General features: G+C 38.9%; 2 protein-coding genes across 3 annotated transcripts; one reads left to right on the top strand and one right to left on the bottom strand.

Moving 5' to 3' along the window:
- Positions 1 to 2,792: 2,792 nt before the first annotated feature.
- On the top strand, positions 2,793 to 21,008 carry atrip (ATR interacting protein). 2 transcript variants are annotated; one of them, XM_006782937.2, is made up of 18 exons: positions 2,793 to 3,082; positions 3,454 to 3,794; positions 7,366 to 7,448; positions 7,875 to 8,045; positions 8,134 to 8,246; positions 9,148 to 9,272; positions 9,405 to 9,491; positions 10,985 to 11,090; positions 11,570 to 11,731; positions 13,101 to 13,368; positions 14,192 to 14,245; positions 14,371 to 14,537; positions 15,716 to 15,852; positions 16,138 to 16,229; positions 17,175 to 17,261; positions 17,345 to 17,423; positions 18,033 to 18,254; positions 19,462 to 21,008. In XM_006782937.2, the coding sequence occupies exons 2-18, from the start codon at positions 3,455 to 3,457 to the stop codon at positions 19,533 to 19,535; spliced, it is 2,367 nt and encodes a 788-aa protein (XP_006783000.2). In that variant the 5' UTR covers positions 2,793 to 3,082; position 3,454; the 3' UTR covers positions 19,536 to 21,008. The 2 variants fall into 2 exon arrangements, with proteins under 2 accessions (XP_006783000.2, XP_006782999.2); XM_006782936.2 differs by having other exon boundaries at positions 9,402 to 9,491.
- A 290-nt stretch (positions 21,009 to 21,298) lies between these two features.
- On the bottom strand, positions 21,299 to 26,752 carry trib3 (tribbles pseudokinase 3). The gene is made up of 4 exons (XM_006782935.3): positions 26,196 to 26,752; positions 23,324 to 23,602; positions 22,836 to 23,128; positions 21,299 to 22,420 (listed from the first exon to the last, which is right to left on the bottom strand). The coding sequence occupies exons 2-4, from the start codon at positions 23,600 to 23,602 to the stop codon at positions 21,931 to 21,933; spliced, it is 1,062 nt and encodes a 353-aa protein (XP_006782998.1). The 5' UTR covers positions 26,196 to 26,752; the 3' UTR covers positions 21,299 to 21,930.
- Positions 26,753 to 27,239: the final 487 nt, after the last annotated feature.

The raw sequence follows: 27,239 nt of genomic DNA, 5'->3' as shown, positions 1-27,239 counted from the left end.
ATATAGGAGAAATATGCTCTTTATTTCTAGTCCCTGTCAGTACTCTTGCTGCAATGTTTTGGATTCTGAAGGTTGAAGGCCTGTGGTACATGGCCAATTATTAGATGTAGGTTGATCATAATTTACATTGAAGCAATAACTAGTGGCAGGACTTCTTTGTTTGTGTACTTCTGTTACTTGTAAAGATCATTGAACAAAATATTCAACAGATCTATAACCATCTGAATTTACAGACCACAGAAAGAATTTACATTCACAAATTGAATATATCTGAAAACGCTCTTTATAAAAAAAAATGTGGTGAGTTGACTTTAAAAGATATAAAACAAGAGTACGGTGCACTGTTGCTTTGCTTTTAGGCATGCATCTTTGCTTAAACATGAACTGTAAATATTAGTATGCCATCCAAAATATTGAGGAATGAATTTATTATGGTGCCATTACTGTATGATCATACTGGAACAAGCTATCTCTGCATTGCAGCATGGAAACAGTCCGGTGCTTTTTTTTTTCTGTCATCTAACTGGATCATTAGGTGGTGAGGTTGCTGACTTTTTTTAGAAGTCAGCAACCTCACCACCTAATGATCCATGCACCTCAGACATCTGTCTTTTACCTTAATTTGATCTCAGCAGCCATTAGAAAACCCTTTTCAGCTCTTGCTTTAACACAAATTATTAAAACATGGTTACACAGTGACAACTGAGAAATTGATTTTCTCTATGTTTACTGTATTTTGTGTAATGGTGCCTTTCACACATGAACCCCTTTAATCTGATAGCAACTTAACATGTCAGTCTTCAGTCACTTTTACTGCAATCACAGCAGCAGCTTTATTACAGTAAATGTACACACCTTAAAAATCTTAATTAAAATAAATATCAGAATAATGTGTTGCTTATATGTTGTTCTCCTTTCTACAGAGTATTAGTTTATTATCTCAGGCTTCATCTCTGATGCACAATGAAAATAAAATAATTTTAACAAACCGTGAAAATGGTGAGAACACCCTAAAGGAACTAGTCATACAGTTGCATACAGACAAATTAATATTTAGCAAAGCACATTGTATGAAGAAAGTGACAAGAAGGATTAAACAGAACCCAAATTGACTGTCATGTCACTCAAAGTGTGTGCTATAATAAAGTTCGATGATGCAGCTGAATCTGTGAGAAGTCAACAGTGTGTCCCTCACACTCATGAGGATCGTCATCAATTATGTCTTAAGAGGCAAAGTTGTAAAATCCATTAGTGATGCAGAATGAGTGAGAATGAAAACATACACTGTTGGTCTCCGCTTCTATGTTCTCTACTTCCCCTTTCATCAAAGTGCCCAATTTTACACGCACCTTCAGCTTTTTCTTTAAATGTCACCCATGTCTGAATGTCACAAAGCAAACAGTGAATCGCACGTGTGCAGTGCAGAACAGAAAACCTGACAGGCATGACAGTGAATAAGGTGGGTTTACCTTACTTAATGCTTAATTAGATGTATTGCATTGTCTCCCTCTTGGAAGATGGTACTCATACCTTAGATGTGGTGGGTGCATTGCAAGGAATGTACACACACACCACCATAAGGTGAGCAGAACAAACACCTGGATTTTGAGAGGATTTTGTAAAACAGGAAAGAAAACACACAGAGTTACTCTTCTGCTCTGCAGTCACATGTACATGTACTGTATGTGGGCTTCATTTCATCTGATTCACTCTCAGCTTTGACTGTTTGGTTGTTATGGTAACCAGCTTCCCTGCCAAATATATGTGTTTGTGTGAGAGAGTGTATTTATGTTGCTTTCTTAATTTACTCAATTGTCTTTTTAAAACGTGAAGCGAATAATCTGTGCAGATGAGACCTGCAGTGGTGCTGAATGCCGGTGTTACTGGCATCACTGTGCTAGTGCAGATGTTGGTGATGATTGCGCGCGTGTGTGCGTGTCATGGTGCTGCTGCTCATAAGGCTGAAGGGTGCATCTGGATGCCTGTCGTTGAGCTCTGCCATTTCTGTACTGAAGTACGGAGGCGGAAAAAGAAAGAGAGGCAGCGGTAGAGTGAGCATGTGTCAGTGTTAGACATACACGCACACACAGTAGAGCCTCAGCTGCGACACGCAAACCTGTCTGTGTCTAAAAATGGAAAGCACACTTGCTGTTGCTGAGAAGCCACAAGAAGCTTCTATATGAAGAGAGCGTACATGTAGGGATTCATGTGGATACAAAACTGGCAGGTGATGTCAGATTATACACGCCAACGTGGTGGGTGTTACAAGGGCACCGTTTAATGAATTAAATTTCATTTTCTTACTACACCCATGTTAATTTCCACTGGGGGTGAAGAATATTGGTTTAATGTTATGTAGAGAAGGGTGAATAAGGCAGTGATATTGGACACAGGATAACGGATTTTTTTAATCACTATGTGGTTGCCATGCAACCACCAGACACTTCAAGAAGGTACTACACGTAAGAAATAGCCCAAATAGTCTCTGCCCCTGCCCCAATTCAGACGCGCGCGCGCACGCATACACACACGTGGGCGAAGAAAAAACATTTTGGGCTATATAATAAAGGTATTTCCCTTATTTCCAAACAGTGTTCTAAGGAAAGCTTCAGTCATGAGTTCACCCTTAACTAGATCAGTAACTATTATGCGTAGCTACTCCTTTAAGGATACCAATTTGCGCGTTTAGTATAGTTTGTCTCAAACGGGTACCTGTAAAAGACCCAGTTTAGGAATTTGGTGTCAATGATTGGCCGAACAGCGAAAGCAGTACTATGATTGGTCACATTATCAGGCACACCGGAGCGGGATGAACGACACACTTCTGTCTTGTCAACTTTAGTTTGGTGTTGTTTATGTGCTGTTGTACCATATTATACAGCATTTCACTGTTTAATTCATGGGCGCCGTGTAAAGGAGTTCTATTTAAGACACTCTCTATGTCTTTTTAATCAATAAATCCAAATATTGTTTTGACTGAATGAGGTTTTGTAGCTTAGCAGGCTAACTTCCCATTGGAAATCACGGCTAGTTTTTGCTAGCTTAGCTGGCAGCAGCGACAGCCAGAGAAGCCAGAGGCAAGGTAACGCAATAAAGTCAGAAGAAACTTGTACGTGTTCATGCATGTAGTTAAGCTAGGTTTGTTAAAATAAGAAACATGCGTTTTTGTTTTTTGTTTTTTTCCTTTTTGCTTTTTTTTTTTCAATTCCTGAATGTGACTTTGCTTAATAAGTTATTAGCTGATGCTGTACCTAACTAAGTTATTTCAGGGGTAGTCTTGAAGCGATTAAATGAATCTGTCTTTATCGCAAAGTACGGGTTTGATTAAAATAGTTATCTTCAGTTATACTAGTTATTCCTAAGAGACCCACACAGTCGCCTAGTCTTGGTGTTTGTGAATATGCATACATGAGAATTACTCACAAATGCTAATGATATGTTACCCCCATGCAGCATGAACTGTCCCCCAACAAAGCGTCTCCGTGGCCTGAACAAGGATGTAGTGACAGCAGTGGCTTTTGATGACCCTTTTGGAGATGATGAAGAATTCACCCAGGAAGTCTTAGATGAAATCGATGATATCGCCTCGCAAGCCATCACGTCGGCTTCGGAAGGTGTAGAGCCAGGGACAGGATCCAAAACGACTCAGCCAGCCCGCGGGTCATCCTGGCCATCCTCCTTTGGGCAGAACAAACCTGTGAACAAAACCACATCTAATCATAGCAGAGAAAATGCATTTTCTTTAAACAGTAGCCACAGAGAGAATGCGGGGATACCAAGTAGAGAACCACTGGGTGAGTATTTATTTAGTATTTTTTTATCTACACTGTTATTAACATTATTTATGTAAAAATATGCCCTTAATTAAACATCAGAGCATTATGTGTGTAAATTAAAGGAAGACAGGTGGAAAGGTGAAGGTGGGTGATTTTAAATAACTCATGTCAGTCATTCAAAACAATGAAGGTGCACAAGAGAGGTGAAGTAGAGAGTGCAGGAAGGGTGGAGTGACATGCGTTTCAGATGTGATTTGTAACAGAAGGATCAGAACGGGAGTAAAATAGAAGGTTTACAAGATGGCAGGGTTTGGAAACTGATAAATAGACAGGAGATGCTAGAGGTGTCAGTGGAAGATGTTGAGGTTTTCATTGGGAGTGACAAAAATAGACAAGGTTGGAAATGAGTAAATCAGAGGTGCAGCTCAGGTGGAGTTGTTTGGAGACAAAGTTAGAGAGGCAAGGTTAACAAGGTTTGGATGTGTGCAGAGGAGGAAGTGTGGATATATTGGACAAAGGATGTTGAAGATGGGTCTTCCAGGCAGGGGAAATGAGAGAGACCACAGAGAAGTTTTGTGGATATAGTGAAGGAGGACGGGCAGAGGGCTGGTGTAAAAGAGGAGGATGCTAAGGATGGTTTGAGATGGAAGCAAGTTATCTGTTAGGGTAAACTCGAAAGGAAGCAGCAAAGAGGAGAAGAAGAATTATTAAACATTTAAATATGCTGTGGAATGTTAATTCCACCAGCAATTACATTCCAGTATGCTTAATTCCTTTTCATCGTGTGCATTAATCATTGAATAGATTGATTTCCGTCTTTCTAGTCTACCATTGATTTAAATTGATTTAAATGAAAATTGCAAGCAAGAAAAAATATTTATGTAGCTCTCTGAAAAAAAAATGTAGCACTTTCATTGTAGAAGCAAAATGAGCTGCATAAAAAAGTCCATATTACAGTTTTGCAGCCACAAAATTATATGGAAAATGTAATTTGATACAATTTTGGTTAGTTCATAGATGGGCTTGAGCAGGTGAATAAATAAAATCTTTACAAATTGCACTCACCAACAAGGCAATAAAAACAGCAATAGATGAAAAAATAATAAGTTAAGCCTTTAAAACAAGTAGAAATAATAAATATGAATCACGGTAGCCTTGGAAATCTGATAAAACTCCCAAAGTAAAAGTAGAGCAATAAGCAAAAAGAAATTAATTGATAAGTAACTGGATTTCTGAAAGGCACTGCTAAACACATACTGATAATGGTGGCACACCATTACTAGGATTTTGTAGGTCAGACGTTTCCAAAGTGTGGGGCCCGCCCCCTAGGGGGGGGGCGCAGAGCCATTGCAGGGGGGGCGCGGCATGAAAAGGGAAAAAAAACCCAACAACGCTTGGACACTGCTAGCACGGGCGCCCACACAAACGCAAAGCAGGAGATGAAGCATAGCTGAATATGTTTCCAAACCAACTTCATTCTAAGCCAAAGACTAGAAAATATGGTGAAGCATATCTTCCCTTTGGTTTCACCTGCACAAGTGCCGAGGTAGGTCTCCCTGCAGGATTGGTTTTCCCTTCGTTGGGAGCACCGCTGGGCTGTTTAAATCACGGACAAACAGTATCCCACATTCTTGATTTGTAGTTCACAAACACTTGTTGTAATAACTAACTACTCCTGACATTTTGGAGATGTTAGCTCTTTATACAGTAAAGTTACAGTGGGATACAAATAACATCAGGCTGATCCTGCCACGATTTGTTCCCCCGGTTCAAATCACGGACAAACAGCATCCAACAGTTGTTTATGTTTTTGAACCCATTTTGCAGAGGGATTTTTTGAAAAATGTATTGATAGCAATGTTGAATATTATTACACAGGAAAAAAAACAACTACATGTAAAATAATTACACCGTGACGCCTCAGCCTTTCTAAATGGAGGGACAGTAACTGCGTGTATATGTAAGCATGTAAAACCTGCAGATAGTCAGATTAACAGTATTTCGTCTTTATCTGCCATTCTGCAATTCATCTCATGTAAACAATAACGTGCACACAGCGTGACGTGAAAAAAGGCGCATACCTTTGAGGTTGCGTGACGAACTCTGTATTCCTTGTCCACACGTAAACGCAAAAAAGGAGTTTTAAAAAATCTCCGTTCTCGGTGATTCGAAACGCCATTTACGTGTGGACGAAACAGCTGCGTTTTCAAAAATACCCGTGTAGGTGTGGACGTAGCGTAAAAGACTTAGTAGTTTATTTTCTTACTACCTGTCTTTATTGCAGATTACTTGTATTTGCTTAATTGTTTACTAAATGTTTGAGGTGTGAAATAAACCGCAATGGAGCAAAATATGGGTGTGTGTGGTTGGAGGATGTGTTCGTGCGTGCGTGCGAGGGGGGGCGCGAACATTTTTCTTGTAAAACAAGGGGGGCCCAGCAAAAAAAGTTTGGGAACCACTGTTGTAGGTTATTGCAGTAGCATAAAGGTTATTATGTCTTCAGTAGTAGTAGTAGTAGAAGACACCTGGAAAATAACCCAAGTGGTGGAGCTGGTTCATAGTTCATGAAGATGAAGATGTGCAGGATCTTTAAGAGCAAGCATTCAGATTTTAAAATCTGTTCTAAAATTACGTGGAAACCAGTGTAATAACTGTCTTACATGTGTTAAATGTCATATTTCGTTCTTTTATCTAAAACTCAGGGAGCTGCCTTTAGGAATAGCTGAAGCAAATTCAATTATTTTTTGATATTCATGCAAGCATCACATTAAAGTACCTTTTCAGTGTCTTTTTTCTATAAAAAAAACCCCTAACCTGTTGTAGTATTTCTTGAAATATCATAAAAACCAATTTAATATACGAGATGGAGAATGAATATATCACTGTCAGTGTTCAAAAAAGAATTATGCTTATGTCTACACAGTTCCTGTGAGGGTAGTATTCTTTTTAACAACAGTTATTCAACACGATAAACCACATGCAATTTTATCTTCCCAGTCCAGAATTGAAAAGGTGTGAATTCCATCTCATCTGTTCCTGTTATTTTTTCTTTATCACGTTAAGAAAAGTGTTTTGGACCTTCATCTGGCACAGAATCTGCTCCTCTATGTAACCAAAAGCCAGTGGGCATTTGAAACGTGGGCACAGTTTATGGTGTTTTGTCCTTTCAGAGACAGGATTCACAAGTACAGTCGTGTGTATAGATAGACAAGATGATATAACAATAGATGACAAAATGTGATGTTTATGAAGGAGTCAGGAGAACCATCAAAAACAGATGAATGGCTAAAAGTTGTAAATAAAACATTTGATATGGACCTGCTAATTAATTCAATCAAGAGCTCAAATTGAGTAAAATCATCGATCTTTGCTTGTAAACAGGAAGATAAGAAAACAAAATATCTTCTCATGTGTTTCCTTACATTTTGAAAAAGACCTTTGAAAAAATTAATGTGTAGCTAATCGGTTTGTATTTGAAAAGTTTTTGTAAAGTCCTTTAACATGCAAATGGAAAGATCATTATCAAAGTGTTAATACAGTCGATTTTTGTACTGAACACATTGATAAAGCTGTTGCTGTTGCTGTTCAGGTAACAGGCAGCAGCAGTTTGGGTCAGACAGAGAGGACTCCTACGGTCTCCTGGAGGCTCAGCATGCAGAGCTGAAGAGGAAGGTGAGGCTCTTTTAAAATGGAGACTGTCCAAAAGTACAACATCCAAAAGGTCCTGATTTTTTTTTTTAAGAAAGTGGAGGCTGCAAATTTTCCTTCCTTCATTTTTTTCCTCTCACGTAGCTTTAATATTTTGTGAAAATTATTATAGTATTTTAACTTTATAATGTCTATACTTCTTAACAAACCTGAGACTCTATGCCATTTCTAGTTTCTCTCCATAACATGGAAGTATACAATAAAGCCTTGGTTCAAATTTGGATATCTGTACTAGAACGTTAGATGTATGTATCTATTTTCATCAGTACCTGAGCAAAGGAATAAATAAGAATTAAAGGTCTTTGTGACCAAATGTCTTACAAAGCAGGATTTCTGCGTTTTTTTTTTTTTTTGTTTATTTATATAATTGTGTTTTGTGTATGTTATTAGCTGAAGGAGGTGGAAGAGGAGATTGTGTTGAAGAGCGGGGAGATCCGGGTCCTGAGGGACTCTCTAAAAGCAGCTCAACAGGAGAAGGAGACTCAGAGACAGAATCAGACCCTACTGGACACTCAAAGACAGAAAGAGCATAGTGAAAGGGAAAAGGAGCTTAACAGGAAGGTGAGGCACTGAAAACGCATAAGCACAGAGCATATGGTGCTTATAATCCTTTGGAATAATGTGACACTGGCACGTTTTCTGTGCACAGGTTCAGTCTCTGCAGTCTGAACTGCAGTTTAAAGAAGCAGAGATCAATGAGATGAAGACCAAACTGCACACTTCAGACAAAACCAAAACAGCCTCTCCGCTGCCTAGGAACAGGTCAGCCATCCTCAACATTATCAGCAGAGCTGATAATCAAATACTTTGTTACTTAAGGGTTTAGATTGTCTTAACATTTTTAATCTTTTACTGTTTTATTTTTGTAAACATTTTGCAAAATTCTGTTTATTACTGTCAGCTTTCTGCTTTTACTATTTTACTTTAAAGGGAGAGTTTAACATGAATAAATATGCCAAGGGGAAATCTGGTTGTAACAGCAGCAGAATAAAAGCACATATACAAACAGAACAGAAACATACACACACACACTGTGTGTGTATATGTGTATGTAATGTGCAAGTTGTAACAGTAGTAGTTCTGTTGATTAGTGCAAATTACAGCGCTGATGTAAACATCTATGTTTGTTGGGAGCAGTTTTGGTTGTATAGTCTGACAGCTGCAGGGAGAAAGGACCTGCGGAAACGCTCCTTCACGCATCTAGGATGCAGCAGTCTGTCACTGAAGGAGCTCTACAGTTCAGCAACATTTACATGCATGGGGTGGGAGACTCTGTCCATCAGAGATGTTATTTTGGCCAGAGTCGTTCTGTCTCCCACCACCTGCACTGGGTCCAGGGTGCTTCCTAGAACAGATTTAAGCCTTGCTGAACCAGGAATGTCATCCTCAGCTTTCAAGTCATAGGGATTACTTATACATACTCAGACTTCATTATTTACAACTTTGACTACAAAAAACGGGAAGCTGCCGTTGTAAGAATGTATACTGTATATGACTGGAAAACGTGATAGGTAATAGCTTTGAATGTTTTAATGCCACATTTTATCATGTAGAGTCCAGATAACTGGGTCAATTCCACTCTTCAGTCAAGTTCTAATACAGCCAGCAGAGTTAGAGGTCACAATTATTACTGGGTTTCTTTTCTTTTTCTTTCTCCCCACAGTCCTAAAATCCTGAATCATGGAAGCAGCAGCTCATCCTCTCCAATAGGAAATGGTTTCATCACCAAGGAGATGTTTGGAGCCCAGGTATCATCCAGAGTGACACCAGTGAAGGCACGGAGAGATGGTGGGTTGTATGACAACGCTGATGTCATGAAAAATATAGGGGCAGTAGTAGGAGTAATATATTTACAAAGACAAAAATTATCTGCTCGTGGTTAAACTCTGCCTGTCTATATCTATATATATGTTGCAGCAGAGAGAGGAGCATCCAGCAGCAAATCTAGTGATGTGTCTCGACCAGACCCCTTCCTGTCTGTCAGACCATCTCATCTGCAGCACAGAGGTCAGTCCCCCTGCAGTGTGCCTTCAAAGGGTTCCTGAAAGATTTCATATTTTAAAGCTACCAGGAAATTTTTAGGATTTTTAGATTTTACTGAACAGCTGAAAGAAATATTAAACCTTCCTGACCTTACACAGTTGAGTTGTTTGTAGCTAGTTCTGTTTCCCACACACAGTCTGTCAGAAAGTAGCCTGTAGACCCTTATGCTACAGTCAGGCTACACAATGTCTGCCTGATTGTGATCCAGCTCATGTATGTATCAGAATTTGAAATAGGTTACATGTAGGTTGTTTTATTTCATAAAGCATGACATAATACACAAAAGTGACTCTGCATCTGGGACCTCATTACCATGCGATTTTTCTTGTACTGTGGAAGGTATAAATTTCTGTACCCTCCTAACAGTTCCTTCATTTCTGTGAGGTTCACCACCATCTATGCAGCATTCCCCCAGCTATTTGTTTTCTGATGCTCACTTGATGTAGGGTCATCAGAATATACACGGAATGTGTCAGAAACAGTAACAGCACACAGCTTCAATAAATGTTCCACCACATATGCAGACTGTTATCAGCTGCCGTCAACTATCAGAATCTGTAAAGGACCTGATATAAACGTTTATTGGTATATGTTCAATTCTATTTTCTTTTATCTATATTGCGCCAAATCACAACAAGGGTTGCCTCTTTTTACGGAATATCTCTAAACTCAGACTAATGGTATCAAAGCTTGAACTTGAGATGATTATTCATGCTTTTATTTCTTCTCGTTTAGACTATTGTAATGGCCTTTTTACTTGTTTTAACAAATCAGCCTTAAATTGTCTTCAGACTGTGCAGAATGCTGCAGCACGTCTCTTAACAGGCACCAAGAGAAGATCGCATATCACTCCAGTCTTGGCCTCCCTTCACTGGTTGCCTGTAAATTTTAGGTTTCATTTTAAAATTTTAGTTATAACCTTTAGGGCCCTACATGGTCAAGCTCCTCAATATTTATCTGACCTGCTGAAACCACATACATCTTCTCGGGCTTTAAGGTCATTAGATCAGAGACTGCTGGTGGTACCGCGCACTCGTTTTAAAACTCGTGGTGATCGGGCTTTTCAGACTGTGGCACCACGGTTGTGGAATTCTCTCCCACTGTCTCTTCGCTGCATGGACTCCATTGATTCTTTTAAAAAACAGCTGAAGACATTTTTATTTAGAAAAGCATTTGATTAATTTCTTCTTATGCTGTTTTTATAGTTTTATTGTTTTACATTGTTTTATTTACTGTTATATTGTTTTTATATTTCCATTTCCTGTGTTGTAAAGCACTTTGTGATTTTTATCTGTGAAAAGCGCTATATAAATAAATTTTACTTACTTACTACTTACTTACTCAAGGCGCTTTACCTTACAATAATACAAAGATAAGAGAAAACCCCAACAATCACATGAGTGAGTATTAATCTGATTAAAATCTGTGTCTGTTATTCTGTGTCATCCTCCAACTAGGTGGCATCCTGCTGGGGTTATTGCTGCAGCAGCCTCTTTCTCCCAGCAGCCTTGGGCTCTCTCATTTGCTGTCTATGAGTCTGACTGACAGTCACCTGACATCCAGGTAAACACCTTGCACTTTAATCTTGACAGCCTGAGCAGTAACATGTAGTGTAATATGTATAAAGCAGTGGTGTAATAGTTACTGGCAAAGTAGAAAGAAAGGTTTAACATTTGTGACGATAGAATAAATTTTATGTAATAACAGCTTAAATGAAGTATATCAATAAATTCATTTATCCAACTTTAGGAATAAACATATTGTGGGTTTCTTTTGTTGTTGATGTTGTTGTTTGTTGAAACTGACTTCAACAAGCTACCAGACTACCAAATTTGGATAATCAGTCACCACATGCTGTTGCCAAGTCCTCAAAAACAGAATGTTTTCATACAATATACAAAACGTTTTAGCATTGACTTTACTCTAATAGTGTTTCAAAAACAGCCGTAGCATTGGTTGCATCACTAGTCATACTTCTCAAACCTAAATGACGTTGTAAGACTAACTGATGTGCTGATGTTGTGTGTTGTTTATGTGTTCAGTCGGCTGTCAGCAGGTTTTCTGCTCAACTCTGATGCTGCAGCTGGTGTCAGTGGAGGTGGAGCTCCCAGAGCTGCTCTTAATCCTGTCCAGAGTCTGGCTGTAACTGGACTCAACATGCTGAGTCAGAGCCAACCGGCATCTGCAGCCAGCAGCAAAAACAGGTAGGATGACTGACCCCAATGCCGTTCAGTTGAAACAATAAAAAGTCTCTCTTTGCAAAGTGCAGAAGAACAGCATACACTTTCTGATCTATAGACAGCAGAGTCCTCTTGTGGATAAACAGTGTAAAAGCAGATTAAATGGCCTAATGTAATATGCTGAAAATTCTCCCCATATTGTACATGAATTCTGTCCTTGGCTCTGAAGGGTCTCTGTATATAGATTACTTTGATATTTTTTTGAGCACATCAAGAGAGTGTTTCATTTTTTAAATTAAATTTGATAGGTTTTTTTCAAGATATGTGGTGAAATACCTGATACTTTTATTCATTATTGCTTTAAAAAATTTTATGGAATCCATATAAAAGGCAGAATCAGGAAATGGCAGCTTTCAAAGTCAGTGAGTTGAGGCATATCACTTCTGCAGTGTAATTGTCCATTTACATTGCTAACCTTTTAACTTCTTGGTGTAAAAATACATTTTTATTAACTACGAACAATTTTTTAAAAGCAATAAAAGCTACATAGAGTTGTAGGCCAGCTAAATATTTAGCATTTTAGTCCTGGTGTTTATGTTAACTTATTTTGTCATTGGTGAGAAACTTTGTGGGCATTGCTACAAGGGCCATATATTTATATGGAGTGTTATGTTGTTTTTATAATTGGTTTTAAAGCACCAGTATAATAATAAAAAAAAGAATTCACAGAAGTGGAGTTTGCATGTTTTCCCAGTGTTTGCGTGGTTTCTCCCTGGGTACTCCGGCTTCCTCTCACAGTCTGAAGACTTGCACTTAGTGTGGTTGGGTTAATTGGTGATTCTAAATTGCCCATAGGTGTAAATGTGAGTGTGAATGGTTATCTGTCTCTATGTGTTAGCCCTGCAATAGACAGGTGACCTGATCAGGGTGTACCCCGCCACTCGCCCTGTGATAGCTGGGATAGACTCCAGGCCCCCGCTTCCCTCATAAAGATAAGTGGAAGAGGATGGCTGGATGGAGAAGTGTAATAACTTTCCAGTCTGAAACAGATGACTGGAAAGAAAATTTTATCATTAAACCTGATTAATTTCTGGCTTCGTTCTTCCTGCATTTACTCTCCTCTTTAACATAGAATTATGGAGACAAACTCTTTAAAAACAACGGCAGCTAAAGGAGTGAAAACAGCATGACAGCTACTGCCTTGCTGATAGACATATCAGTCATTAGATGGCTATTGAGAAAGGCGAATACAGGGCAGATTCATTTTTTAAGGATGAATGGTTTAGTCAGAACGAGAAAAATATCTTCATGGAAAATAACCCACTGTTTGTAGGTTAAAAGATTTGGATAGAAAAATCTAAAAAAATAAAATAAAAATTGTGTATGTAAATAGGTCGTGTCCTGGAGGTGTCCTCCTCCTCTCTCTGTTGGACCTTCACCTGTCTCAGCTATGCCAGTCTTTGGACTCGCTCCGCTCCTCCTCCGCTAGCAGCAGTGGTTTAGACTCTTCAACTGCCAATACACTTCCAGCAGGCCGCACTGCTGCAGCTTCTGCTGGGCTGGGAAGACTGGAGGAGGCTCGTTTATGTGGGTTTAACGTGGAGGACATTGGACTAGCTGCTCTGAGGCTCCTTTGTCTCCTGCTTGTCCACAGTGATGAGGTGATGACACAAGAACAACAGTATAGTAGCAATGTGTAATGGTGGCTCAAATATACAAATTGCAAACCGCATGGTGAATGTCGGGAGATTTTTTTCCTGATCTTCGTCACAGCTCCATATTGTTTTTCACAATAGTAACTTTGCATGATTCAGATTTCTAAATACTCTTTATTAGTCTAAAACAGCCTTGGCTTCATTGGATATTTTTTTGGTTGAAAAATTAATCTGACTTTAGCACTCACTAATTAACGGCTTATTAATTAATTACCATTAGGTACCCTGCCTTTTGCCCTATGGCAATGGCATGGATAATTAGTGATCTTGTTATTGGCCTTATTGACATCATACTCAAATCAGTTCAGTTTTATTTATATAGCGCCAAATCGCAACAACAGTTGCCTCGAGGCACTTTATATTGTAAGGTAAATACCCTACAATAATATAAAGAAAACATCTGTATTATTTTACATGAATCCAACAATATGAGAAAACAGAAGAGTAGAAAAAACCTCCAGAACCTGAGTATTTAGAGCTGTCTGAAGCCTGAACTTTGGGGTCACAGGGGTTACATCTACATATGCTGACATTTTCATTTGAAACTTTGTCCTTGTTTAATATGAGCATAAACTATATTATTATTATTATTACTGTGACATTATGTGCATAACAGAACAATACCAGAAAAATAATAAAGTTTCAGACGACTGCTGCAATATTTTTCAGACTTTAAAAAAACATAGCACACCTTTATCAGTAAAGTGTTATCCAAATGAATTGTAATGCTGTTCAGTTGTGCAGTAATGACATTTTACGTGGTCCTCAGGTGGTGGAGGCTGTGTTGTCAAAGGAGAGTCAGAGCAGAGCCATCGACCGTAAGGTGCTGAGGGAATTACTATTCACTTTGTTGTGCTATATTAAACATTATTAACTTTCCCTCATTGTCTTAACCAGAACAGAGAATAAGATTTATATGATGTAATTTCATTTTCGCTCTTATTTTAGGCAGATGGAGTGGACCTCTGCTCTCAGAACACTTTGTTACAGTCACTGCTGCGGTTGTGTGATCCGTGGCCCGGTGGAAGCAGCCCACAGATTGAGGCGATTTCCCTCAATGCCATGAAGACTCTGTGTGTCTTAATTGAGAGAACGCCAGACAAACATGTTGACAGGTACACAAAATTTTTAATTGAAATCCAATGGTTAAGAGATCTTATTCTGTGGCAACACATTTGTTTAGTATAGTTTAGCAATATGGAAACCAAAAGACTTGGTGAATAAGAATGTAAGCAATTCATTAAATAATGTAATATTAAAAAGTAATGTGGAAGTGAAACTTCGCCTGTTACTTACTTTGTATAGACATGCGCAGATCCCATGACGGTTGCTTTTGTCTTTTGGAGGACCTCTTCATGATTTTGAAGAAAACATAAAGAGAAAAAGAAACAAAGAAAATTATGTTTGTTTATGTTTCTCAAGTTTGTCAGTCAAGAAGAGAGAAAGTGACCAGAAACTCCATTTTAATGCTTGATATTAATGGGTTCTTCTATATATTGTGCAGGATTATACATACACATGAATATGATACAGCTGCAGTTGCGTGGAATACTGCTGCAGGCAGAGGAGTGATGAGTGATAGGGTTGTTTGAATTTCCACTAACTCACAGTACTTGCATAACATCTTAGTGTAAACTACCTGCGGTGATTAATGGTCAATGTGGTCATCTTACTAAAAGTAGAAATGTGATGAAATGTAAATATAAACTTCATTACCATCATTTGTAGATGTTTCTGGAAAATGGTGAAACTCATCCCACAGTTATTCTGCACAGGGGCCAGCTTTTAAACTGGAAAACTCCAGATGGTGTCAGGAATTTCATTTTCCTTTTATCATTTCATACCAAGTCTGAAATCACAACAACTCATTCAAGACCTGGATGAAGGTGCTGGAAAGTAATGATGATAATTATTCAGCATAAAAAAATCATTAAATGCATTTCTTAACAACATGACTCCTGACAGTTTCAACAATGTGAATTTTACTGGTAATATCAGTTTTTCATTGTGATATTAACCTCAAAAATCCTGTCTGTGAAACATCCTAAACAACAGGGGTCCAAGAGTCCAAAATTATAGTTTAATCAAAAAGAGATTCAGAGCTGCAATTTCTAGATTATGTTTGTTTTCTATAGTTTATTAATTTTATGTGAAATATGCTTATGATGAATTTCTTCATTTTTAGATGTGCGCAACCATGTTCAAGATTTTTATATAGGCCTCAATATATGTGTAAACCTAGATATGTATGAATCTCTGTTAGTCATGTGTGCATCATTCCTCCCCCTCACAGGTTAGAGTGTGTGATGCCGGTGGTGTGTACGTGTCTGTCAGTGGACAGCCGGTTCCAGACAGTTTCACAGTGTGTGTCCATCCTCACATCGATGTCTGACCATGAAGCACTGGCGAAGAAGCTATGCTCTCAGCATGGTGAGGCTGCCCCCTCTGCAGCACTTTACCTTGTCTGAAGTTTAATATCATTTATATGCTTGACCAAAGTCCTACAAGAAGCAAGTCTCAGAACTATTTATTTATATCTAAGTGAATCCTTCCATAGATTTCAGTGCCATGTTTCCACCTCTTATGTTTCTGATGATGACATTTTATTGTGTGCTGTTATGCTTTTATGTATCTTTATTTCAGCTCAAAAAATCACAAAGTTATTGAAGTTTCTGCAGAATAAATCAATTGCAGTTTTTATTCTTTTTCTTTTAGATCCCTGTGTTTTCTTGAAGTTGCTTCAGTTCATCAGGACAAGACCAGACAACCACACAGCACACACAAACTGGATTCAGCTAGACCTTCAGGTAGTGCACACACACTGTAAAGGTGTACTGACTTGTACAGTATTCTGTTTAATGTGTGTCAGCTGCATCTGAAGCCAGGATTTGTGTGTGCTCTGAATATCCAAACTGGGAAGAAGAAAAATCCTTTTTGTGTTAGTCTGGGCTCCTCTATCTCCCTCCAACAACTCTGTGTCTTTGTAGTCTAAACTCTCTGAATCAGACATATATATATATATATATATATATATATATATATATATATATATATATATATATATATATATATATATATATATATATATATATATAAACTATAAGTGGTAGCCATGCTTAGATCCACATGTTCAGACGGGATCTTGTCTAAGAATGCTAAAACAAACTGTAAGATGTCTGTAGTTGTTGGCAGCTGAAATGATGATCAGGCCAGATGAAGTTAGAATGGGATGATGAGAATATACAGGCCACGCGAAGCCCTGAAGTTTAAAATACACCCTGAGTCATACTTCTTAATCTTAAAAAAGGCCATCAAGATGTATATGAAAAAATATCGGTCACTAATTATTTCATGGTTTATTTGAAATTTAGTGTTTAAACCCTAAGGATGCATTTATTTAAAAAAAACAAAAAAACGCCAATGTGCTCATCCTCTTTGTTCTCTATGACTGTTTATCCTCTTTGCATCGTGTTTCTTTCTTTTGCACTTTACATTTGCACAATACATTTCTCCCAAAGTGCTTCGTTGATTTTTTAAAAATTTTGTATTCATTTAATTAATATTACTAATTATCAATTGCATTGATTTAAACAATCTTTTCCCATTTCTAGTTTTTAACTTTAAGCAATGCATTTAATAAACTGTTTAATCGTTCTGGGAATGCTGTTATTGTGAACACATGAACTGCTTTTATTTGAGAATTTACGATATGTCTGCGTTAATAATCCGTGGGGGTTTTTTGTGTGTGTCAGGTGGTTCGTTTGTTGAGCAGACTGATGACTCAGAGATCAGAGAGCTGGGCTACCAACCGGCGGAGCAGCTGTCACTGTTATACTGAGGTAACTGTCTGAAACGATGTTGTGTCCCTGTGAAGAGTGACGAGTGTTGCATCTTTATGCATTTGTGTTTGATTCCTTCACAGCTGGTTCAGACAGCAGTGATTGTTTTCCATCGTCAGTGGTTAGATCTGCGTGGTTCTCAGGAGCAAACAGACCCAACAGGTTGGTCATTCAGGTTGAAAGCATGAAATGTCAGTAACACAATGGTCTGAAAGGTTACTATAGTTAAAAACAATTATAAAATAATATGTTAAAAAAAAATTAATTGACTGAAGTAAACTAGACCTTGGAAATTTTTAAAATTAATGATAGCAGGTTTGGAATTCGGAAAACTGAATAAAATAAAATAAAAATATAACAGAATTATCCTTAGTTTTTGATAAAATTTTGCTACAACTTGGCTGATGAGACGTTGATGGATGAAGTTCTGGATGTCTATAAGAATCTGAGTCAACTTGCTTTGGAAAGGTTTTTATTGTAATACTTGCATTTATTTTGAAATCTTGCCTCTGATCTATGCCCTACTTACCATAATAATAAAAAAGACTAAAACAAACACTGAAACTAATAAAAAACTAAAACTAAACATTTCAAACAATAAAAATGAAACTGAAATAAGAAAATACACTCTTTAAATGAACTAAAACTAAACTATCAACTGAAAATCAAAATGACAATAACAATACAAACCCAATAATAAATACAAAACTATAATAATTCTGACAGTCTGTTTCTAAAAACACGGTTTCTTTGCATTGCTTCTTGTTCCAGGGTTTGCCTCACCTCTGCAGCCATGCTGTAGCTCTTCTTTGCCATGGTGGCACAGCTCAGCGGCATCTCTGCTCAGAGAGTGTGTGCTGCTGTTGCATTGGTTGCTTCTAGATCATGGCAGCTTCTCCGAGAGCTGCAGGCCGCTCCTGCACATGTACGACCAGGTGATCCCTGCTGTTCGAGACACGCTGAGGAAGATCCCGGATCTGACCGAGAGCGAGGGTACGGACGCACAGAAACACGCACACTGAATCTAAGCCTTGAATTAATCTTTTAAACTATTTAGGAAGATTTAATGTGGTGTTTAAGTTCCACTATAACTGTTTACACCTGAATACACCAACTCAAACAATTTTGTATGAAGAGCTTTGGCTCTCCTCTCTCTTAACCGCTAAGAGCATGATGAGTTTTTCCTCACACACCCCCTCCTGGATATGACTAATTACCACCTCGAATCTTACATGTATCACACAGATAATTTTAGCTGTTAGATAACAACATGTCTGTCTTCAGTTGTGTGATGAGGCATCTCTGGTGGTACGTGTTGTCAAACCATTTTTATACTAGAATTCCACCTGATGATCTGTGATTATTCTGGTATTAAACTTGAGGTTTGGGGTGCTTCTGGATTTCACCTGGTAGAGCACGTGCTCCATAAATTTAACTCTAAAATCCTTAGTGCAGCACTCCTATATTCAACTGCCCCCACACTATTCGCTGCATGTCATTCTGCTTCTCTCTCCCACCTTCCGTTATTCCTGTATTTTATCAGAAAAGCCAGAAATAAAACTTAAGGAAAGAAACAGCACCTTCTGTCCAGCAACATTTTCCACCTCCTGTTGCTGCAGCTGCTGGGTGCTCACAGGTCACATCATATATTTATAACCTCCCGTAAGTTGTGGGTCTTCCCTGGGGTCTCCTCAAAGCTAAACGTGCCCAGATAACATCCAAAGGCAGGTTCTGGGGGGGCATCCTGATGAGATCTCCGAACCTAAACAGCTTTTTATTTGTTCATCAGTATTTAAATCTAGCTGTATGTACCAGGATCACTGGATATTTAAATGTAACTTTAGTATTACTGTAGTGCAAAATGAAAAGAAAGAAAAGAAAACAAATACTCATAAGCCCAACATTCTGTTTTCTGTTTTTTTTCTCCATATTTAATGCATGATGCAGCTTTATGGGTCTGCTTCTCTTTGAGCGATCTAAACTAATTCTCTTTGTTGTCTGTCTTCCACGTCAGAGCTACTCAATGTGCATTGCTCATAATAAAACATAATCATGTCTGAATGTCATTAATATTATCAATTTGACCATTTTAGTATGACTGCTAGCTACATCATCCAGTATTTACACCTTACCCGATTGCTCTTGTGTTCTCATACGTTAAAACTGTCACACTTTTTTTGCCATCTTTCACATCTTGTAGAGTTGGCATTGGACGAGATCTGCCGCTCAGAGGGGGATGAAGCTGATGACATGGACACTGACGCCGGCTCCTAAATGGCTGCTCCCACTGACCTCTTGATTTAGTGACGCATGCCAACATGAGGGACAGTTTACTGACTGCTGATGCAATATGTTTTAGACTGGAACAAGGACAGAGCAGCCTGTGGTTCTTATCAGACTTCTAAGTGAAGTGAAGGTTTCACAGAAATGGAATAGAGGTGAGTCAGAGGTCTGACTGAAGTAATGAACACAGAGTGTTTACTCTGCTTTCAGATGGGATTTCATAATAAAACATGAAGGTGAGGGGGGAAAAATCTCCTGTCAGTATTTATGTTTACTTGTAATCTTTCTTTTCTTTCTCTTCTCCTACTTTCTTTGTTAAAGTCAAGGCTACTCTTTTATTTCTCTGTGCTTTTAACTAATATGTAGCTGGGTATTGCCCCACAACTATCAAATATCAGTACAACTATTGATATTTAAAAAAAAAGGGTGGAATTTCTTAACTGCTGTATAATTTATAATACTATGACACAGTTCCAGTTATACTCAGACTATTCTTACTGCAACTCTCCAGTTCTTTATTACTGGATGATTAGCAGATGATACTCTGCACCACTTTTGGAAATTTCATCAGTTTTTCCCAAGACCCTCTCTGAATATGGAGCTACCCTAAACTTTGCACTTGCACAGACAGGTCAACAGACCTTGTCTCTCTTTCTAGCACCTCTAAGGGTCATTCACTTGTTTGCACAATTATATACAAACATGTTTTATTTTTATTATTATGTTTAAAAATTAAGGGTGTAAAATTGAAAGCCAATGATACCAAAATGCTGGTACAGGTACACTTTAGACTTGAAAAAATGTTGTCTTAAGATAATACGGGGATTGTGTGTACGTGTAAAAGAGACCATATGCATGCAGGCTCAGAACACGTCAAGTTTATTTAATTAAAATTCAACAAAAAAAACCCTTTGACACCAAAACATTTTTCAAAACCTTTATTTTTTTCTCTTCATCTGTAAGTTGGACCAGAATCATACAGCATACCAGGAAGCAGCTTATTGTCTGAATTGAGGTTTGTTTCTAATTATTATCGTCCTCAATGGACACACAAGACCAGTAAGTGAGGATTAATCGTATTCCATTATCTCAAGATCATCACTTCATTATTTTCTTAATGAGTCAACAAATGTTTCTTCTCCTTTATCCTCAATTATTCCCAAATTAAATTGCTCAGTGACATTCTGAGAGAATAAGATGTGTCCCAGAATAAACACAGTTGTTATTCATTCACAAATAAATGTCAAACACGAGAAAACAGTTTATAAGTTTGTATCAAAATATAAATAATTTGTGGAGATTATTATGAGATACAGGTTTTTTATAAGTCCACGAAAAACAGATTATATTAAATTACCCAATGAAGTTTTGATCTTAAGGTCTGAAAAATATTTTATCAACCATGGCTGCTCTCTGCTTGTGTAAAAATGGATGAGAACACTGATAGCTGAAGCTGTATTCCTTTTCAATGCCATTTTTATATTAAAAAAATTATAATCTGGTTCCTAATGTTTTTCAGAAAGATGTGTTTGATCTTTCTCGCAATCACAGAAGGAAATCAGCATTGTAAACACTGAAAGAAAAAAGCTATGTCCCATTTTAAGCTCCACCTCCTTTTGAGTCCACAGTTTTAAATATAAAGGTGTGTTCAGGGCAATTCTCAACACACTTAAGTACATTTTTTTTGCCCTTAAAGGGGACCTATTATGCCTTATTGTTATATATAAAAAATATAATGCTAAACCTATAAGACCAAGGTCAACATATGTATACATAACCTTCCTTTAAACACTATTTTAACAATTTATTGCAGTATTTGGCTCTATGTGATGTCATTGAGGCCAAGTATGCCCAATATACAGCTTTGATAGCACTGAGCACAGAAGCCACACCCATCTGCTGTTCAAACCTTCAGTTTATGAGGGGCAGTCTAGTAGATGACAGTTGCTTAATCATATTGCTCAAGTACATGTTAGTTGGGCAGATTGGGATGTAGGATATTCTCCACTGCACTTGTTGAGGATGTGCACCTGAACACACCATTAGTTCTCATTTGTGTCTGGAAAATTTGAGAAAGAAAACCACCTTTGGAGGCCCTGCCACCTAAAAGAGGCGGGGCTTGAACTGAGACACAGGTAGAGAAAGAAGGCACATAAGGGTCAAGTAATCCAGGATTAGACTGTCTCTGTAGTGCAGCTTTAATGTGTCTATATCTGTGAAGACCTCTTTGGAGTTTTGAGTGTGAGGACGGAGCCACACATCCCGAAGACGCTGTTTTTATAGTCCAGATTAGGTTTTACACCTGAAGTGTGAATCAGGTTTAGGCTGCAGGCTGCAGGGATTCATTATAGCAGTTCAGGTCCTCACAAAGAAATAGAGATGTCTTTTAATTTGTCTCAGTCCATATTGGCACCACTTGGTCATTGTCCTCTTGTTTATTCTGTAGTGTTGTATGGGAGCTGTGATGTATCTTGTGCATGTTGCTGTGTGGCATGCGAGGTTTGGTAAGCCATGGGTGCATCGGCAGCTCAGATGCCGTCAGTCTCTCAGTGGGAGATTTCCTTAGCATGCAGCCAATCAGACACTTGGCCTCTGGCGACATCCAATCGGGCAGGCTAAATGCTCCACGGCGTATCTTAGCAAACAGCGCAGCAGGCTGCGTGTCCTGAAAAGGGTATCGGCCAATCAGCATTGTGTACAGAGACACGCCCAGGCTCCAGATGTCTGCAGCACGGCCTGAGTACGACCCATTCCCATTGGTCAGGAGCTCAGGGCCAACGTAGGCAGGACAGCCATGTCTGTCTGTTAGCGAGTCATCGTCGTTGTTACCATGCAGGAGCATGCAGTCATCGAGTCCGAGTAGTGCCAGACGAGTCCTGGGAAAAGAAAAAGAAAACACTAGTCAGACAGACGTTTTTTGTCAGCAGCAGTATTTGTACAGTCTTGGCTAAGTAGCCAAGACTGTAAGATACAGTAAAAGTATATGCCTCCTTCATGCTAGTAAGATCAATATAGCGATATTTATACTTGTTCATTTGTTGGGAGTAGTATGCATTCTTTTAGACTCCCTCAAAATGGACCTTTGTGACTACAAATGTAAGCGTGAATGGACTGCATCCATTTATGATATGCCTCGTGAATGTATTTTGTAACCACAAGAGTCTCCCCCTGCAGGCCATTAAAGTTAATATTTCACAGCACTTCCACCTGGGCCCTACATCTGTCTTTTACAGTCTCAGGTATTACTGCTGTAATAGTGCTATTACCAAAGCACCAGTCTCGGAGTCTCACCTGTATTTGTCGATGAAAACGAATCTGCGGAGCTTCAGGTCTCTCAGAACGACTCCATGGTCATGACAGTGCATGACAGCATTCAGCATCTGGGCGAACAAAAGCCCCGCCTCCTCCTCGTTCAGGCGTTTCCTGTTTCGCACATACGCATGCATGTCACCGTGGTGACCAGGCAGGAAGACATACACGTTGTGTTGGCCAATTACAACGTCCTGCAGAGCGCAGATGTTTTCATGTTTACCAATCCGGTCATAGGCCGCCAACCGCTCCTGGTATCCACGTAGTGGGAGCACCTGTGGGGAAAAAAGGAGTGACTGTCATGGGTAACGTACTATGATGTAAAATACAGTCACTACTTTCACAAGTGTTTTAGAGTAATCTCTTCCTAATATTATCATTAGCACTACTTCTGAAGTATCGACAGTACAGTTTTTTAACAGGTATTCAATTCTTATTAAAAGTAACAGTGACATTTTTCTGAGTGTTACCTGACAGGTGTACTGCTGCTGTGTGTGCACATGCACAGCCCTGTAGGTCTCTTCCCTCTCACACCGTTCAAAGAGGAAATATGACCCAACTCTTGATGAGGACTGGCTCGAGTTGGATGTGGGGGCGGGGCTTGTGGGTCTCAGGCAGGGTGATATCCCAGTAGAGGTAGGGGGTGGAGCCAGACGGGCTTGTTTACATTTCAGTGAATCGCCTTGAGGCTCATCCAGAAGCCTCTTAAGACACAGCTGAGATCTGGTTGTAGAAACGCTGGCGCTCATCTGTGATTGGAGACATCATCAGGTTAATGTACACTTCCATGTAATATGCTGCAGCAAGTACAGTCCCAAACTGTCCCAGTTAAACACAGCCAATATTTCAATGAATAAAGCCACCATATCTAGAAGCAATACCTGTGAGCCAAAAGGCCATGATTCAGAGTGCTCCAAACCCTCGCTTTCTGACACTTTTTCCCCAATCTGACCTCTGGATGGTCTCATCTCCACTAATTCAATCACTGAACTTGTCCTCTTTACCTTGCTTTTCTTGTTGGTTACTTCTGGAGCATTTTAAATGGGGTTTTCTGAGATTCTGGTAATTTATTAGTATCTTACTTAGCACTAATAACGGGCGTGTGTATCTGTGCATTGCACCTTTATAAATGCATTTTGTCATTATATGGTCAGTATGATTGTTAAAAGGGTGAAGAGTCTCAATTTATGCAGCATTAAAAAGCTCTTTAAAATTGCAGAAATCCTTAATCCTAAACCATTACTATGAAGAGGAGCGCACTATTGTTAATGATTAAGTAATGTTTCATTCAGTGTTTGGTAATTTGCTGGCTGTTTAATTTTAGAGGCCCTGACCGCACTGCAGCGCCCTCTGCAGGTGACACTCTGACTTGGCCCCTTCTGTCCGCTGAACACTTGTCAGTAACACTTTCACATACAGTAAGAGAAGTTATATTTGTATCATATCTCTCCGTGTTCTGCGTCTCCGCTGCTCACATGTTACACAGTCGGTGTGTCTATAGGCTTCATGATGCAACTTCCTGTAAGCTGATGGGTGCTTCAGCTTTCAGATAGTTGCATCAGAGCACAACAGTTTATAGTTTAAACAGGCTTTAAATACAGTCAACAATTACACACACACATGCAAGAGAGAGAGTGTGTGTGTGAGTGAGTGAGTGAGACTTATGTAAAGTTTTTTTAGAGCCTGTGGTCGCTGTGGTAACACTGTGTTGCCTGCTGTGGGGCAATGCTGCTTTCACTCTGCTGAAACACCCTGAGTCACAGCAGCAACGTCATCCACCCCCAAATACACAAACACTGAATCTAAGATGAATGATTTCTCCATGACGTTCTGTTCAGCTCATAATCAGAAATCCGGTTCTTAAAAATAACCTAAAAGAAAACGTTTGTGGGGTGTGTAACAGTGTGTCCTGAAATGTAGTGGCACTCAGCATTTTGTTAGTGATGCCCGTTTCTTTTGTTTATTCTTCATATTCAAAAACAAGTGAACATTTGCTGGAATAGTTTAGATAGCTCAGCAAAATTACAACAGTTATTAAATAGACTAACAGAATAAACTTTTGACTTTTATCATTTTCAAAATGAGAGGGGCTAGAGCTCGTGGGAAACGGGAGTTTACACAACTGTTAACATTTATTTTATTTCTTTAATCTTAATTACAATCCAACTTTATCATCTAAAAAGGTAAAGCAGATCTGTGACTAGGCTGAGTTTAAGTAAATGCAGTTATCAAAAATCCCACTGGTATTTGTTATAAGGTTTCTTAATTCTGTAGTTTAATCTCGGCTTTTTATGTGTATTCCTGTTTCTGAGTTTGCTTAAGTCTTTAACGTAGCCTCACTTATGATTTTTACTCTTATCTCCATCTGAATGATAATTCAGAACCGCTGTTTTGACCGTCCACAAATGTACTTTAAAGGTAAAAGGGGATGAAGCAGTTTTCACCACTGAACCTTTTGAACCGCACGGGAACAGTGTGGCACTGTAGTGTTTTGTTTTGTTTTTTAACTTGGTCAGAAACGCAGATATGCAGCAGATATACTCAACAGTCACTCCAATAAAATTCCAATTTCTTTTGGCATTTTTGCTTAAATAACTTAATTAAATGAAAATCTGATTTGTAGAATTTACTTTTACTTTTTCCATAGCTTTTCAGCTATTCTCTTCTTCATATTTTCATAATTTATTTGATGCCGTATTTTGCTGTTGAGTCTACTGTGTCATTCTGTGAGGTTTTTAATGCATCTGTCTGTTTATGATTGGTGTTCACACTGTACACTCAGACTGCTACAATCCAGTCAGTTTGTAACATGCATTTAAACGTAAATTATTCAAGGTCCTAACTTTTCATAAAACTTACAGCTTCAGTTTTCATCAGCTCAGATCTGCAGACCTGAAAATATGGGCGAAGCTGTCTAAAAGTTCAATTTCAGGTTTTACTCCTGGAAACGAGAGCGCAAAACCCAAATGATGATGAGCACGTCATACCTGGAAACAAAGCGAAACTCCAGCTCGATTTTCTCAAGCAACTACTTTAAAGTTTAGGAATGATCTTTGCTGTTTTTATTGTTCATATTTCATAGGACAGCGCTTTTTCTCTGCCTCATACACCTGCATTATCGTTTTATAAAGTGACAATGCACGAAGCTTAGTGAAATACACGTGAATATGACGCAATATATATATTTAAGCCACTCTGCATAATGAGTACTTCAAGTGCACTTCACAGATAATACTTTTGCATTTTATAAGTAACAGTTTGAATGTTATTTACATGTGTCTGTACAGGCGCATTCATTTATGGTTTGGTTAGTTTTGTTAAGTAGCCAGGTTGTTTTTTTACCTTGAGGCAGACTGGTCCGGACTGCAGGTCAACAGGAAGCCAGTAGATTTAGTAGAAATCCAGTAGAGTCGGTGTTGAGGTGCTGGCTTCTGTCTGTCTTTGCAGCAGAAATCGGTGTAGACATAAAAACAACTGGGACCAGCAGCCGCGACACTGGGAGAACTGGTGGTGACGTCTTTGTTTGCTTCTTATTGTCTAGGTTGCGCAACCTGTCGTCAGTCAGCTGGCGGTTTCTGAGCGACTTCTTTGGTTTCAATGAAAAAGCAGCAGAAAGAAAATCGGCAAAACTTATGTGTGAAAAAGAAATAGAGAAGAGAAACTTCTGAGTCCTTCTCTGTGTGAATATCCGGAGATAAAGTGAACAAAGCGAGTCCTCGGGTCCTCCTGTCTGTCCGTTTATCCGTCTATCTGCGGGTCTCATTAAAATGACCCCGGTCCGGATAAGATCCCCTCCGGTCTCCACGGATCCTGTTGCAGTTCAGAACTTTCAGCCGGACTGCTGAGCGGACTCAGAGTGACTTCGGCTCTGTTTGGTTTCGATATTTCTTCCCCCGGTGTCGTCATCTAGCGGGGGCGGGGTTTCGATGTTGCAATCCTGTATCGAGCAGTCGTCAGAAAATAGAGGGTTGGCATGGCAGAGCGACGACTGATTAAAGGAAAGACCTCGACAAAGTTTGACCCATTAGAGCAGCTAAATGAGATCCCAACAAACTAGAGGTGGGAAATGTTTTTGAGTAGTACAATATGGAAGGCGCAGTGTGAAATTTGGGTATACGTAACTTTAATAAACCGGTTTGAAATGGATCGTATGAAGAACAAATAGTTTATTTTATTTATAATAAATGTGCACTCGTGCATTCAGTTCTTCTGTTGCATGAAATGTTTAATCTGCTTCATATCAGCAGCTGGTAAGCATTTTGGGGTTCAGTGATGCCTCTTTATGAACCACACATTCCTTGTGAGGCTCACATGATTTCACTAAAGTAAGTCAACATGTGGGGCACCGTCGCCATATGAGATTATATGGAGCAGGACAAACGCAGT

This window comes from Neolamprologus brichardi, chromosome 5 (assembly GCF_056152115.1).
Source record: "Neolamprologus brichardi isolate AB-2024 chromosome 5, ASM5615211v1, whole genome shotgun sequence".
In the NCBI taxonomy this organism is placed as follows: Eukaryota; Metazoa; Chordata; class Actinopteri; order Cichliformes; family Cichlidae; genus Neolamprologus; species Neolamprologus brichardi.
This window is presented reverse-complemented; position numbering and strand designations above follow the sequence as displayed.